Source organism: Colletotrichum spaethianum (assembly GCF_022836535.1).
Source record: "Colletotrichum spaethianum MAFF 239500 DNA, contig45, whole genome shotgun sequence".
Lineage (NCBI taxonomy): Eukaryota > Fungi > Ascomycota > Sordariomycetes > Glomerellales > Glomerellaceae > Colletotrichum > Colletotrichum spaethianum.
In genome coordinates this window covers 241,564-257,748 of record NW_026054815.1, presented here as the reverse complement: position 1 = coordinate 257,748, position 16,185 = coordinate 241,564, and the positions used below count along the sequence as shown (strand labels likewise).

At 53.8% G+C, this 16,185-nt stretch overlaps 5 protein-coding genes across 5 annotated transcripts; 2 read left to right on the top strand and 3 right to left on the bottom strand.

Moving 5' to 3' along the window:
• Window positions 1-3,699: 3,699 nt before the first annotated feature.
• ColSpa_11357 (putative transporter) lies at window positions 3,700-5,317 on the top strand (the record flags this gene model as incomplete). The annotated part of the gene is made up of 3 exons (XM_049277569.1): window positions 3,700-3,794; window positions 3,849-3,976; window positions 4,026-5,317. 3 exons carry the CDS (start codon window positions 3,700-3,702, stop codon window positions 5,315-5,317), a joined length of 1,515 nt encoding a protein of 504 aa, XP_049133526.1.
• A 330-nt stretch (window positions 5,318-5,647) lies between these two features.
• ColSpa_11356 (copper amine oxidase 1) lies at window positions 5,648-7,835 on the bottom strand (the record flags this gene model as incomplete). The annotated part of the gene is made up of 4 exons (XM_049277568.1): window positions 5,648-6,024; window positions 6,075-6,555; window positions 6,603-7,490; window positions 7,548-7,835. The coding sequence occupies 4 exons, from the start codon at window positions 7,833-7,835 to the stop codon at window positions 5,648-5,650; spliced, it is 2,034 nt and encodes a 677-aa protein (XP_049133525.1).
• A 121-nt stretch (window positions 7,836-7,956) lies between these two features.
• Window positions 7,957-8,291, bottom strand: ColSpa_11355 (uncharacterized protein; the record flags this gene model as incomplete). Its single annotated transcript, XM_049277567.1, has 2 exons — window positions 7,957-8,087; window positions 8,138-8,291. The coding sequence occupies 2 exons, from the start codon at window positions 8,289-8,291 to the stop codon at window positions 7,957-7,959; spliced, it is 285 nt and encodes a 94-aa protein (XP_049133524.1).
• A 1,181-nt stretch (window positions 8,292-9,472) lies between these two features.
• Window positions 9,473-10,447, top strand: ColSpa_11354 (tropinone reductase; the record flags this gene model as incomplete). The annotated part of the gene is made up of 1 exon (XM_049277566.1): window positions 9,473-10,447. The coding sequence occupies one exon, from the start codon at window positions 9,473-9,475 to the stop codon at window positions 10,445-10,447; it is 975 nt and encodes a 324-aa protein (XP_049133523.1).
• Window positions 10,448-10,700: 253 nt separating this feature from the next.
• Window positions 10,701-11,339, bottom strand: ColSpa_11353 (FAD-containing monooxygenase EthA; the record flags this gene model as incomplete). The annotated part of the gene is made up of 1 exon (XM_049277565.1): window positions 10,701-11,339. The coding sequence occupies one exon, from the start codon at window positions 11,337-11,339 to the stop codon at window positions 10,701-10,703; it is 639 nt and encodes a 212-aa protein (XP_049133522.1).
• Window positions 11,340-16,185: the final 4,846 nt, after the last annotated feature.

The window sequence follows — 16,185 nt, the reverse complement described above, 5'->3', positions numbered from 1 at the left end:
GGTCTGAACCCCAAATAGAGCCAACAGAGCCCACTTATGGGTGCGCCATGGATTATGGACCCGTCGTTGGGCCTGAACGGATCGACGGGGAATGGGGATGATGGGGGATGCCAGAGAGTCGGATGGATGGGTGGAAAGAGGTTAATTCGGTCGCTCGGCGGCCTAGGATGGATGGGACGGCTGGATGGTTCGACCTCGCAAACTCGCTGTTCGCTGTCAAAGTGTCTCGGCTTGCCATCTCGTCTGCCATGTATCCGCATTGCGATCCCACCTCTCGGCCCATTCCTTGCGCTTCCTCGTCGTCTGTCTCCCGTGGAACACCGTTCGAAACGTCACCGTGCCTTCATCTTGCTGCGTTAGGGAATGCAAGTGTGGCTTGCATCGCTGAGCTCGTTTTTGCGGGGGTTCACTTGACCGCCACCCTGCTCGATGACGTCGGGTATCAAATCTGGACCAGTCGGTGCCCATTGCCCAACCAGGCGCCGGTCCAGGCCTTACTAAATGGCGGCAGTGATAAGGCCTTCTCGGTGTGGGCTCTCAATGTCGCGAATCGCAGCGCGTAGCGGATACGTACGAGGAGCCCTAGGGACGGTTGCAATTCCCCACCGCCGAACCTAGGTACTATGACCATAGTACTGTGTACCATAGGTCAATACTATGGTACTATGTAGAAACGGCTTGGGTGCCCGATGGCGGCCCTATTGGCCCTTGGGGCCGTTTCGAACCGGGGTGTCCTGTCGCTATTCGTGAGCCTTTGCAATTTTGCGCTGTCGTTTTTGTCATTGTTCTCCTCGTGCGCCCTGGTGCTTGTCAATTCCAATCTTGTTCCCGGTGCTTTGGGGGGCCTTTGTTGGAAATTCCGCTTGCGTTTGTTGTCTGCAACTCGAACCTCGTGGTACAAACGGACTTGGGAACGAGGGAAGCTTGTGTATCGGAGAAGTCTGTCGTTACGTATCCACGCCTCAACAAAGTTGGTGCACTGGTTCCTGCGCTTTCCACAGGATGGAAGGCGTGAGAACCAGAGATGTGTTATCGGTGTGAGGGACGTATCTGCTTATGTCATTCGGAGAAGGCCAACAGTGGCACGTGGACAGCCGCCTAGTGGGGTTGTCGTTGCCCAACCAATTTCCGGACTTAGGTACGTACCTCAGGACGCTGAGACCAAATTCCATTGGATCGTGCCTCCATCGAGTTCATCGCGCCATATACGTAGAATAGTCTCAGATGACAGCCATTCGTTCCGGGCTCCTGGGTTACTCCTAGATCGACCGGTATCGAGTCTGGACTTCCGGTCGAAGGAGACACCGCATGGCTTTCGGTGCCAGACACGAACTCTCGAGAGAAACTCTCCTTCAAACGCTGCCCACGGCCGCCAGGACACCCCTCTCGCACTCAAGTGCATCGAGTCAGACCACAGCAGCGAGTGCATCGTGCGGGTGGTAACCCTCACCAACACCCGCGCCTGCATTAGCAGCACAAACACAGGCACCTTCTGACGTCTTCGATAGAATCTGAGGTCTTGCGGAAGACTGGACGGTTTGGAGCCGACGAATCTCGAGGCAATATGCATTCCCGATGTGGCTCTGAATCCTCGTACTATCCACAGCCCGCAGACCAGCGGTCCCCAGCCCCCAGCCGCCAGCCGCCAGTCGAACTGGGCGGTTCGTGCCGTCGTCGCCGTTAAGCTTAGCTCGTTCCGGAGCTACCCCGGCTTTTGGGCCTTGACGGGTTGTCTACTCACGATGGTCTTTGGGACGCCGCTGCCCGAACCTGTCGGGAAATTCCCCCTGCTGTCTTTATTCCCTTATCTGAGTCTCTGAGGATGAGTTGCAAATTGCCAAGTACCGGTTGTAGAGCCGTGTGTTAATGATCCGTTTGGAAGACTGTAAGCGCTAGTTGCCATTCCAAGGATGAGCGCCAATGGCCATGTTGGAGATAAGAGGGAATATCACAAGGTGGCACACAGGAAGGCACCATCGCCCGAGGTTAGTTTGTAGGCACCGTTCCTGATAAACCACATGCCCTACATATCTTTTCGGGAATCTGATAGCACCTTCAGCCGCATTGCCAAGCAAGCTTGGAGCCATGGAGGCTTTTGAGCCTCGGCGTGTCTACCCAACCTCAAGTTGGTAACACAGCATGCTGAAGAACGACATCTTCCATCGGCTTGACCACGTTCCTTTGTCCACTCAAACCGAACTACACGAGCCAGGGATGGCACTTGATTACCCTCCAACCAGTCCAACAAGAATGTCATCAATGGACATCCCGACCTTCGGGATTCCCGAATTATGGGGCGCCTTTCATTGCATGCAGAAGGGAGACGAGCACCTCAACAAACCAAAGTCCAGCCAATTGTGCCATACAATTGCCATATACATAAGTTCCGGAAGGAAACCCCGGAGAGCTGGAGGCGGGACAGCGGCGTACCCTCTACGGACCATCGGCAACCGCCATAGACTGGAGGCTTAGCCTCTTGGACAGCATCATGAAGAGCATAGCCACGATTCCAGAGCTGCAACGTCGTGATGACGGATGTTGCCGTTGTATTCCGGCCTCCGGTCCAATCATATCGGTCTTGTCACAACGGATTCTGCAGGACGAACATTCAAAATCGAGCGCAGTCTTCATCTCGCATCCTGCTGTCGTAGAGATAGTTCGCACTGGCCCCACGCACACACACGAACCGCCCGCGCTTCAACGCTATTCTCGACCGATTGATCGGACGAAGAGACTGACTCCAGACTCCCGCGCGCCTCGAGAGTTTGTGTCCGTTTGCCGATGAAGAGTGCCGACATTCTCTCCCGAGACGAGACGGGAATGGAGCGTGATCTGCATTTCTCCCCAGTTACGCCGAGTCGAGCTTAGCTAAATATGGGTGACTCAACAAACGCCGGCTCTATCACAACGACGAAGTTCTCGTCGTCGAGGGAAGATGCTGACAGAGTCGACGCTTCGTTTGGAATCAGAAGTTCTGACATCTTGCAACGGGTTTGGTCCAACACTCAACGAGTCAGTCATCGTCGCTGCTGCTGCCGCCTAGAGGCAAAAGCAACAGCGCGTAAACATATATCCGTCACGTCGCACGTCTTGCAGATGCGCGTTTGTTCATGTCCATGAAACCAGCGATGTTGCAACGGCAGAAGCTGGTCAAGTTGCCATCCCAACACGTCACCAGAAATGGAGACGTCCTGAGTGGCTGCTTCAGTTCCGATGTGGGAAAGAAATGGATCCGATGAGCAGGGCCATCCCGCGTAGGGTGAAGCAATTGGTCCTGGAACCATATCCCGTGCTCGCACCCGATGTTTAGAATGTGAGAGGCGACGAGCGGGTGGATGCCTACCCCGCGCTGCGTGTGTGGGAGTAGCCGTCTGGGGTAACTAGCTGGCACCTCCGCCTCGATCTGGAGACTCGGTCAAAAAGGAGGGGAGGGGGGAGACAACAAGGGTTGGGATGAGGTAGATATATCGACTGGCCTGCGCAATCTTGACCACGCCCCAAATGCGTCTTCTGTTGAGCAAATGAACACCATCGTCGTTACTTTCACGGCATACACTATTGAAAAGGCGGCCACTGCCACTACCATTGGTTCTTCTGAAAGAACCAGTACCCTGGTCGCCGCCGTGATATCCCGCCCAGACCAAACCTTCTTTGCCTGAAAATTTCTCCGGCTCAGCGGCGTAATAGTCATCCTTCACCATGGGTAACGAAAAGCCTACCACCGAGAATGTCGACAACATCAACACCGACATGGCGCAGAGGTCGTCGTTCGGGGCGAAAGACGACCCAGAAAAGTAAGACCCCCTCCCAGCGTACATCCGGGATGGCCGACTGACCCTCAATGCTAGACACACCGAGCAGTCTCTCCTTTATGATCCGGCGGTCGAGAGAAAACTGAGGCTAAAGATTGACCTCATGATCGTTCCCACCGTCGCCCTCCTATACCTCTTCTGCTTCATTGACCGGGCCAACATTGGTGCGTCTTGTTCAGTCACCCCGGAGTCGCCTCCAGCTTACACTCCCAGGTAACGCTCGTATCGCCGGTCTCGAGAAGGATACCGGTATGAAGGGTCTCGACTACAACGCCACCCTGAGCATATTCTACATCAGCTACATCCTCTTCGAGATTCCTGCCAACGTAGTCTGCAAGCTCATGGGGCCCGGCTGGTTCCTGCCGCTCACCACTCTGCTGTTCGGAATCTGTTCCATCGGCACCGCTTTCGTGCACACCGTCCCGCAACTCATGGGCGTTCGTTTCCTCTTGGGCATCTTCGAGGCCGGCATGATGCCCGGCATCGCATACTATCTGTCGCGCTGGTATCGCCGCGCCGAGCTCGCATTCCGTCTCAGCTTGTACATCGTCATGGCGCCTTTGGCCGGTGCCTTTGGAGGCCTCCTCGCATCCGCGATCCTCCGCATCGATCACTTTGGCATCTTGCACTCCTGGCGCATGATATTCGCCATCGAAGGAATCATCACCATCTGCCTCGCCCTCTTGGGCTTCTTCACGCTCACTGACCGTCCCGCCACAGCCCGCTGGCTCACACAGGCCGAAAAGGACCTCGCCGAGGCCCGAGTCCGCTCCGAACGCGTCGGCCAAACACACGTCCTCGACAAGATGGACATGCGCAAGCTTCGCCGGGGCATTATCTGCCCGGTGACCTTGTCCACCTCGTTTGTGTTCCTCTTGAACAACGTCACCGTCCAGGGTCTCGCCTTCTTCCTGCCCACGATCGTGAAGAACATCTACTCGACCTCGTCCGTCGAGCGCCAACAGCTCTTCACCGTCCCTCCGTACATCACGGGTGCTGCCTTCACGCTTCTTCTGCCGCTGCTCAGCTGGCGCCTCGACCGTCGGCAAATCTTCTTCGTCATGTCCGCGCCAATGGCCATGGCGGGCTACATCATGTTCCTCGCCTCCAAGGATCTCTCGGTGCGCTACGGTGCGACCTTTCTCGTCGCGTCGTCCGTTTTCGCCCTGGGTGCCCTTACCAACGCGCAGGTCTCGGCCAATGTCGTGTCCGACACGGCACGCAGCTCGGCCATCGGGATGAATGTCATGTGTGGTAACATTGGCGGGCTGATCTCGACCTGGTCGTTCTTGCCGTGGGATGGCCCGGATTATCCGATAGGAAACGGGCTGAATTTGGCGACGTGCAGCGTCATTCTACTGACTTCAACACTGACCCTCATTTGGATGAAAAAGGATAACCGGAGGCGTGAGAGATTGAATCTCGAACAGGAGCTCAGCGGGATGTCTCAAGAAGAAGAAAGCAACTTAGATTGGAAGCATCCTTCGTTCAGGTGGAAAGCGTAACCAGATCACAGTGAGTTGTGATCGAAACATACGGACCAAGAGGGGTAAAAGGGTAAGAGTAGACTATTATATGTCATCAAGTTGAAACTGCTATTTCGTCATAATATGTACATGTATGAACCAGCACTAGTATGGGAATCAAGGCAAGTGATTGACAAGATGAAATAGATATGAGCTGTCACCCAGCTCTTCGGACCCCTCCCATCCCCTCGTACGTACATATCGTCCGTCTCTCGACCTCAATATCAGAAGGACCCGGAGAGATGGTAAGGACGAAGTAGACGAGAATCATACGAGGCCGTTTCCATGTCCTCGCCCATGGATCTCCCCTCACAGCTTACTCTTCTCCGCGCAGCACGACTGCCCCTCCGCGAACGCCAGCTTGCTAATCTTGTCTGCCGCATCCAGCACCCCCTTGCCGGCGGCGACCTGGCTCGGCGTGCTGCAGTAGCTGGGCGGCACGTCCATGACGGGGTTGTTTGTGAAGAAGTTGCGCGGCCGCAGCAGCAGCGTGATGGGCTCGACGGGCATGACGGGGAAGTCCTCGGGGGCGGGAATGTGCGTGACGCCAAAGGTATGCCAGAGCACAACGTCCTCCTGCTCGATGGACTCGGTGCCGTCGCCGATCCATTCGGGGATGCCGCTTGAGGGCTCGCCGGACGTCTGCGGGACGTGGCGGCCCGCGGGCCAGAGTTCATCGTCACGGTCTACGGCATGTCAGATTTAGGTTCTCGAGTAGAAGCGCAGAATGACTTACATTTCGTGACGTGCACCGCGTGCCTTGCGAACCCGGCACGCTTCCATACCAAAGAGCCCTCCTTGGGCAACAACCCCGGCACCTCCCTGCTGACGAGCTTATAAGATGCTGGCTTGCCGCTGTACGGGTGAATCTTGTCCGTGTTGGCAATTTCCCACGTGCGGCTTGTGGAGCCATCGTAGTCCGTCTTGGACTTGCCCGTGGTGTCGAGCTTTGTGCGCCGCGCCGAGAACGCGTTGCCGTAGTAATTCTCGGGCGAGCCGACGGGTGCATCAGATGCCACGGCGTCGACCATGAAGACTGTGTTTCGGGGTCCGTCGACGTTTGCGTCGACGCGGAGGCAGAAGAGATGCTGGTGGTTGTGCGCGTTAACGCCCGGGTAGACCTGCGTGCCCCAGCCCTTCGTGTCCTCGCCCGGATTAAGCGAATAAGTATTGAGAATACCCGTTAATTTAATTTCAGGCTGAATCGTGCCATCTTGCTGAGGAGTTGTCAGTCATTGTCTTACATGAAGAGGTGAAGACATACGTGGAAGATCCATTGGATGGCGTATTCGTAGTTGGCGGCGGTGAAGATTTGCTGGATAATGAGCTTGCGCCCGCGCGTGACGATCACAGAGTCGTCACGGAAGTCGGTGTGCTTAAAAAGAATACCACTGTCCTCCTCATGGATGCAAATGGCGTTCTTGATCGTCCTCACACTGCCGTTGCGTGTCGGGAACTCGGCGTCGAGGTAGTGGATCTCGCCCTTGCAGTCGCAGCCCAGGGCCAGACTGTTGGTCATGTACCCGGCGCCGTACTCGCCCAAGTCAAAGGCGTGCTTGCGTTGGTGCGGGTGTTCCGGGTTACCGTACGGCACAACCATTTCAGCCAGCGACAGGCGATAGAAGATGGGCCGCACGTTGCCCTTGTCATTGTAGGTGATATTGCTCAAGACGATGCCCTCACGGTAGTTGAAGCCGATGTGGAAATTCCAGTTCTGCCATGCAATCTCCCGCCCGGACATCTTGAAAGAGACGCCCTGCGGCTGGGTGATGTTGATGGGTTTCAGGTCGCGACGGTAACCACCCAGCTTCTGGATGGCGGCCGGGTGGTAATCGATGGGCGCAGCCTTGCTAAGCGGACGGCGGACCTGGGGCACGTCGATGGCAATGATGGCCTGCTTGTCGGCGTCGTAGATGGGGCAGAAGTCGAGCGGGTACTGGTACTGACAGGTGTCCGGGTCCGGGCGGTAGTACATGAGGGCCTGTTGGAGGCGGACGGTGTTGCCGTGGCGCTCGTCGTAGCCGATGGTCCAGGGGTCACAGTAGACCTTGTGCATATCGGAGGCGGGGATCCCGGAGATCTCGCACTGCTCGATGACTTTGGGGTCGGTGCGGCAGATGTGTTCGACGATTTGCAGTTCTTCCATAGTGATCTGAGGGTGTTAGTCCGACGGCGAGATTGTAGGGGGTGTGGGACAGGGAAAATTCACGATCGGTTGCACGCCCTCCATGAGCTCCCACTTCGTGATTGCGCCGGAGGCAATATCAACGAGACCATCGTAGACCTTGCCGCCCTTGGCAATCACCACAACGTCGGCGATGCGGCGGGGGAGGGGTGTCGTCGAGGGTGAAGCGAGCCATCTTGTCAATTCGGCCTTGCGGGGTTCGTGAAGGGAGACGACGTTGAAGAAGACCTCGCCATGGGTCTTTGTGATGACCGCAATGGCCTTTTCGATCTCAGCAGATGAGAGGGGGTCTAGAGGGTGCGGTGGTGCCATTGTGTCTCTGGCGGTGTGTGGCTGTGGTGTGGTGTATGACTTCCGGACAATTGAATGGCTTGAGAAATCAACAATAAGGAATGGAGAGCATCTAGAATCTGCAACTAGGGAATGTCGAGCTTTACATAACGCTTATATCTCCAACAATGTCAATGGAGACTGAGACTGAGGCCACCCCTCCAGCCAGACCGCGCAGATAGCCGCGCTCTGTCTCATCCGATGCGCGACTCATCCCACCACGGGCGACCGGATCTGGCATCGGTCCATACTGGTTTTCGAGAGAGCAGCTGGCAGACACATACGGTGCGTCATGGCAATGACCAAAGGGCTCTGGAAGTCTAGGGATTCGGCAAATTCATTGGAGAAGGTGGGGATGGGCCAGGGATAGGATCTCTCGGGACAGTTCTGATAAGAGGTCGAAAGCTTGGTGAGCTCCCCAGGGTCGCATAGCTGCATGGTTGAAGCTCTGGAGCGGTCTCAATCATTTGACCCGATAAGGACGGCCGCACGCAACTTGTGCATTGGCATGGATAATGGCTGTTCGCCTCCAAGGGATTCCAGGCCAGCTCATGCGCTGGAATACAGACAAGACGAGGTGGGGGGAAGGACGAGACGAGGGGCTGGATGGGGAAAACCTACACGATAAGCTCTCGCTACTCCGGCTATCTTATCAGAGGCGGGGGGGCTGTAGATCCACTCTCCGGCACCGGAGACGGCTCTCGAGTGGGGCAGCTCGGGACCAGGTTCGGGCGAGCGGTATCGCTTTGGCCACTCAGAAGATCCCGGATAATATTTCCTATTCGGGACTAGACTTTTAATGCTTGCACCAACGCTGGACAGACTACGAGCGTGGTTGAGGTTGATAGCTTTACCTAACACCAATCATGATAGGAGTTAGCGACGCCCGTCTTGAGTGCGAAAGTGCGAAGATGCGAAAGTGCGGCCTGAGAAAAGCAGGTTAGGGGCTAGGGGTGAACCGGTCCATACGCCAGGGCGTTGAGTCCTTTTGATCCCTCGAGTTCATCCAATCTGAAAAGATGCACCGTCTGTCTTATCGTTCTCGTGCATGGGGTTCAGAAGACGGAGGAGCTGTTAAGGCCGAACCATCGGCGTTAAGATACACAGGATGACGCCAGCAAAATCTTTGCTCGAATTCGGTGACTGGTTCGCTCCGTTAGCATCATCAGCCACACCCGCCTGACCTCCAAATTCTCTGCAATTGGACCCCTGCCAAGCACCAGCCTCAATACGTCTCTGCTTGGGCTTGTCAGAAGACGTTGGTCGGCCTTAACTTTGGACCGTCGTCATCATCAAGTCGAGGAGTCATCAACGCCGTGCTGGCAACTGCTGCAACGATCAATTCAGCTCATCCTGTTACATGCGAAAGCTGCCGTTCCTCACAACAAACACAGGACTTGAGCTCCTTCTCAGCGAAACACCCCATACACTGAATGGTCAAATCGGGACTCCGGATAGAACACTTCATAGGAATCCCTGTGCAACGACTTCAACGCACTTTGCAGCCCGCCATATCGGGACTTGAGTCCCCAACACCCCCACAGATCTTCAGGGCCTCCAGGGATTTGCTTTCCGCGTGTCATACCCACCCTACCAACAAGCCCCCTAAACAACCCGACATGGCCTCTTTCGCAACACCCCTGCCACAGTCAAGCAGGTCCGAGGTCCTCGAGTGGCGCTTCCCGAAGCCTTACCACCAGTATGTTCTGACTGGCAAATCACGGGCTGCGTGGCACACTTCATTCGTTATACCCCAGCTCAACCTCCTCCTCGATGCCGGCCTCGTCGTCAACAACCTCCGGCCCAAACATATATTTGTAACGCATGGCCACGCCGACCACTGCTTGCTTATTCCTGCGTTTACCAAGCGCGAGGACCCGCCAGATATCTTTTGTCCTATTGAAATGAAGAAGGCTCTTGAAGACTTCATCCTGGCCAAGACGCTACTAAACCGCGGTGGACTATATACAAGCAACGACGCGGAGTCACTGGGGCTAAAGCTAGATGGGAAGGGCGTGGATGAGGAGGGGCGAACAGAGGGTGAGAGGGCATTCCTAGGTACTCACAAGACGACAGCCGTTAAGCATGGCGATGTGGTTCCGCTACGGAGGCTGAAGGGCATGAACGCTATGGTGGTCCAATGCGACCACAACGTTCCAAGCGTGGGCTACGTTTTCACTACAACAACTCACAAGCTGAGGCCCGAGTACACCTCCCTGCCCGGTCCGGAGTTGAAGAGTCTCAGGCAGTCGGGCGTGGAGCTTACGGCGCCAGTCACGACGCCCATCTTTGCCTTTCTCGGCGATACGACGGCGTCGACGCTTGCTGCCGAGCCTGAGTGGTTGGAGCAGGGCATTCCTGTGGTCATCACTGAGTGCAGCTTCTTGTACGACGAGCACGATGCGCAGGCGGAGAAGACGAAGCATACCAAGTGGAAGGACTTGGAGAAGGTGGTGCGCAAGTGGCCGAAAACGACGTTCATCCTAACGCACTTCAGTATGCGGTATAGTAACAAGGATGTGGTGGCATTTTTCAACGACTTGAACGATCCGCCGGCAAACATCGTGGTTTGGGCGGATGGACAGCCTGAATGAAGTGGCCATGACACTTTGGCACCACTAGGAGGGTCTCTTTGGGATCAAAAGAGGCCTTGCATATAGACATCGAGAGTCATGCGATTCTTGTAGAAGCGTCCGCGAATATGTAGCTTCAGAGAACGAGGTTTACCAGAATATGGATCGACAAGAATATAGAAACAAACACTCGACGCTAAATTACACCGCTGTTCTATCCTTCACCTTGGTAATTGGCTGTTCTGGTAGTGTAAACCCCATTCAACAATGTCGATTACTGAACCTGCAATCCACTAAAGACGTCGCCCACTGTTGCTGACCACAAGTCCACCAAATAATTCTTCCTCGCCGCCCAAAGGCCAGTACCGAATCTGGGGAACACCTTTTTGGCGCTCTGCAAATAGGTGGACTTAAGATTCATTACGGGTGTCGGCTTCATGTCAAGGTCTTCGGGGTGAGGTGTCACCGACCTAATCCGCTTCGCGTCCATACTACGCCACAACCTGACTAGATACGAAGCGATCGCCTCCGCACCCAACGTCCAGGAGGCGTTGCTGTACCCAAAGACGTAGGCCATGTTCGGGATATCCTGTAACATGCATCCCTTGTAGGCAAACTTTGTGTTCGGATCCACAGGAACACCGTCAACTGATATCGATATGGAACCGCCGAAGCGGATCTTAAGTCCTGTTGCCGTAATGACAATGTCAGGCCTCAGAACTGTTCCGCCTTCCGTAATGATTTCCGAACTTGTCACGGTGTCGATGACGTCCGTAACTACATCGGCTTTTCCAGATCTCAGCGCGGCGTAGAAGTCAGAGTTGGGACAGACGCAGAGTCGCTGTTCCCAGGGATTGTAGCGAGGCTTAAAGTGAGGATCCAGCGGGATGTCTGGAGGAAGCTGCTTCTTCATGGTGCCTAACAGAAACCGTCGAGCGGATTGTGGGAACCATTGACAATAGGTGTAGAGAACAACGCTAAACATGAAATATTGTACCCGAAGAATCCGGCCTGAGATGCTTCCCGGCAAGACTGAGACTAAGAATCTAGTCAATGCACTTTTTCTGGATGGTAGCCCTACGATATATGTCGGGCTTCTCTGGAGCATGGTGACGCGTGCCGCATCTGTGGCGATGTTGGGTAGCAAAGTGACCGCAGTGGCGCCACTTCCGATGATGACAACATTTTTGTTGCGATAGTCTAGATCTTCTGGCCAAAACTGAGGATGGACGACTTGGCCCTCAAAGTTCTGGATGCCGGGGATCTCAGCGGCCAGGGGCTGTTCGTAGTCGTAGTATCCAGTGCCCAGGATGAGGAAACGGGCCGAAATCGTCTTGACCTTCTCGCCGACCGTAGCTTGGACGAACCACCTGGAAGTATCTGAATTCCAATTTGCGAACATGACCTGATGATGGTACTTGATGTGTCGATCGATGCCGTGCATCGACGCCGATTCTTCGAGATACGAACAAATGTCACGGCCTTCGGCCAGTGGGTTGTCGCCCTTCCATGGATTCCAAGAATACCCGAAAGTGTAAATGTCAGAGTCTGATCGGATGCCTGGGTAGCGAAATAAGTCCCAAGTGCCTCCCAAACGGGCCCGTCCTTCAAGAATAGCATATGTGGCATTTGGAGGGCCATATTTTTGTAGATAGTATGCTGTATTGATGCCAGAGATGCCAGCGCCAACAATGACGTAGTCGAAAGTCTCGTCAATGGTGGATGACGGATCCGTCTGCGAAAATGAGCCCATGATGATGTTGATGGTCGTACAACTTGCGAGTTTCCTGAGTATATGGAGATGAGTCAACCGGTACTCAGGAGCTCTTAGTAGACGAGGGGTCCCTGATCCTTATATAAAGCTCATCATACCAGCATCTACGTGTCGCAAATCGTACGATTGTAGCCACCTCGGAATATGTAGCCCAAACCAACCAGTACCGGAACGTGGCGAGGATGCTGCGTTTGAGTTGCCAGATGCGTATAAACCAACTATTGCCGTGCCCAAAGACTTGGGATGAAACCCCGAAACATGATCGTCCGGTTTCTCGTCTTTCCACAAAGCACGCGGAGTCGGACTCGGTCTGTCGTATACTCCGAACTCCGCAGCGAACTCAACTTATTATATATTTGCGAAAGTCTATCGATTACCGACTCACGCCAATTCTCGAGGAGAAACTAGAATCACATGAGATGACAAGAAAGTAATTCGTTACATCATTCAGCTAGCAAAGACTCTCGTTTTATTCGGGGGGTTTGCGGTTCCCGCGGATATGTGCAAACACAATATGTATGAAGAACTCGCCACGCATTGACCTGGCTTCCACTGCCTCGGTTGATTTGAGACATTTGAGTTGCAGACGACTACGAGTGAGATGGGACGACCTTTTGGCCATGATTGGGCTAGAGAGCTTCCGGCAACCCATGCTCTTGAAGCGGGGAATCCGTGGCCGGCCAATGTAGTCCAAAACAGTTGCGAGATCGCGGAGGTCACCGAAACCCCCGGCGGACCCTAGGAAATAGACCGATCAGACACGGGTTGTATAACTAGTCGGACATGCAATGGGCCGACGGAGTGCCATCAGCAAGGTTTCCTTTGCTCAGTAGTAAATGCTGGAATAACATAACAGTCAAGAAACCATTACAGAACAGTCAGTGCGGGCTCTGTGGACGTCTTTGCCAGCGCTTTTGGTCCTTACGTATCAGTGCGTTGTGGAATTTGTTTACTCCAGTGCGTTCTGTCAACAAAACACTGTAAGATCATGATAACCCAAGAACCCCATGCTCCATATGACGCAGCACCGCTGGTGGCAGTTAACAACAAGCCAGACAAACCTATTATTGAGATAACCCGAGAGGTACCTGCTTTTAAGGTGCTCACTACGACGCTAGTCGCTTAGGCAGTCATGCAACTGCAACTCAACCAGGATACATTAGAAGTTGTTATGAAAATGGTGAATTTAGGACGAACATGCTTGCCGGAGCTCATTTAGGTGATTATACGGCTTGCCGATTGAAGGAGCTGGGGGAATAGAGTCGCGCAGGCAGTGTCACACCTGGCGCAAATTCATCATCGCGTAGGTCCAATTGCTGGGTAAATGCAGCGGCGATCAACACTGTACTGTGTCGATAACAGGCCGAGTCGTCTCAAAGCCCATTTTTTAATAGTACATCCATGTCCGACAATGTTAGAGTTTTACAAAGGTACAGCAAGAAGTGTCATCTCAAAAAAGACCCGGCTTTTTTCTAGAAGTCAGCGTATTTGACCAGGGACATGTGGCTATTAGTGTGCTGCCCTCGGAGAAGCCAGATGAAATGTTTCTGCGTCACGAAATAGTTCAGACAGCGTCAGTACGTTCAGAAAGAGTCAAAGAGTTGAACTAAAATCATTCGAACAGATTTTGATTGGATGACCACCTCCAAAGAGCTGGAGAATGATGCAATCTTCAAATGGATCAGGACTGTATAGGGACATTATAATGGCCAGAATTGACAAACCGTCGCCATCTCGCGGAAATAAATGAGCAACGCTTTATGAGCGAACAGTATAACATTGCAACTTTTTCTATTACTGCAAAGGAGTGGATTGTCCTTGTCTTCCGTTTTCTGCCGTGACGCGTTTATCGTGCACACGTGCTCCAATCGAATATGAGAGGAGTTGGAGGATCCAGGTATGCATAGTTCATAATTAAGATTAAGAGACGATACCAACCACAGAATGATGAGAATGGTCTGGCCATCCACGAACAATGACTGCACCTTCCAAACAACAGATCATGTTCCGACACCTCGTAAGGGGTCTTCGTGGGGCTTTGTCCGTGTTGATTGTTGTGCGGAGTGAACCGACGCGTCGATTAGGACAGGTTTCATCATTCGAAGATATTGATCATCTTGGTTATGATCGTCTGAGGTTGTTGGTAGAAGAAGAGTCGGGCTGAGTATGTAGGTCGCCGGCCTCTGGGTATATCCGTCCATGAACCGTGATGTAAGAATAGTGTTGAAAAAATTAAGAACCAATTTAGTCCTCCCACCGTGTAGTTTTCGCGCCTCAATCCAAGATATGGCCCCAATGACGTTACTCTCGTCATTCCGAAGCCAGAGTCTAGTCTTAGTTTGAGACGGCAATAGCTATCGCCATTCCAACGACTACAGCGAGAAGTCCGAGCTTAGAATCAGACTGGTGGCCGGCAGCGTTGACGGGCGATGAAGTCGAGAACGGAGTGGTAGTCGGAGGAGGGTTCCATCCGTCGCCCCCGTTACTGCCTTGCGTAGCTGATGCAGAGGGTGACTCTCCAGCACCTCCAGACGGCGTTGCTGAAGCCGTCGCCAACGACGATCCGATCGCAGAACCCGAGATAGCAGAGATGAAGGATCCAGATACAGTTTGGCCGGCAACTTGACCTGCGCCAGCACAACCGCACACTTCATGATTATTAGTTACACGTCCAAAAAGGTAGTGAAGAAATGGTATTGAACGGCAATAATAGAGCATCATTGTGATGGATCGACAAAAACGCAAACAATATGAGGGAACTTACCAGATGATGCTCCATTGATAACAGCCTGGATTGAGGCGGCCGGACATCCCGTGGCGACGCAGGGCTCAATAGCAGCATAGAGTGCGGCCTCCTTTCCACACTGGCAAGAGAAGTCAAGACTATCGCAGCCTACGAATGACGCACCCTCGAGGAAGCAGCTCTGAGCGCAGGATGGGATTGCAGTGACTGCCACGCTGGCGCAATTCTCTGCCGCCGCTGCACCCCTCAACAGCAGCGCGGTACCAGCGACGAACCCAACAATGTTCTTCATAATGATGTTTGTGTCCTTTAATATCCAGGAACACACTGATGAACGGTTGTGATTCGAATGGATTGGGAGATGGTGAAACAAGAGATGCTTCAAGGGGTCTTCGTGAACATGGAGATGGGCTGTGCGATTCGTCCCTGGGGTCTGGATACATGCAGGAAAGAAAAGGTAACAGACTTTTTCGTAGGAGATACCAGAAGGAACCCCTATGAAGAAGGGGGTGGGAGTGAGAACGGGGTCATAGGAATGCAGAGTCACCTTGTCTTCCTCACTGGGCTCAAGACTCAATCATAACTCTGCTCCGGACTGGATGGCTAGACTCTTTTTTGCCCTTTCCAGCTGCGCTTCACAGACCAGCTAGCCACCACGGGGGCACGGCCGCTTTCCCAGATTGTTATTTTCACATGTGCGCTTCCAGCCGACGGCCTTGTCGGCATGAGGTCATGTCCCTATTGAGCCATGCTGGGAATATCATCACAAATACGAGGCCGGTGGATGACTGCCACCCACACCGCACCAAAGTACCAACCGACGTTTGCTCTCCAACGAGCCAATTTCTCGGCTGACTTATCCCCATCCATGTTCCCCCGCAGTCGCCCCGGGGTCTGGGGTCGGGGCTGCCTTCCGATATGGGGAAAGACGCGGGGGAAGTGACAGGGATGTTAGAGAGGAGACGGCGCTGATCTTTGGCCCTGACGCTACGGCAGGTGTTCTTCTGTTAAGCTTTCTGGGCGGGAACCAATTGTTTGTCCGAAATGGGCGTTGGGATGGACGAGCTTGTCCGTGTCTTGGACGCTAGTCAGACTAAGAAAAGTCGCTATCAGGTTAGAGCTGGCAGGGGGAGCCAATCCTGGTGATGTGATTTACCATGCAGGCGATAAGTTGTGTTAGTTCATATCAAATGAACCGAGGTTGACTAGGTATACATACGACTGGCAGTTGATTGTGATCGA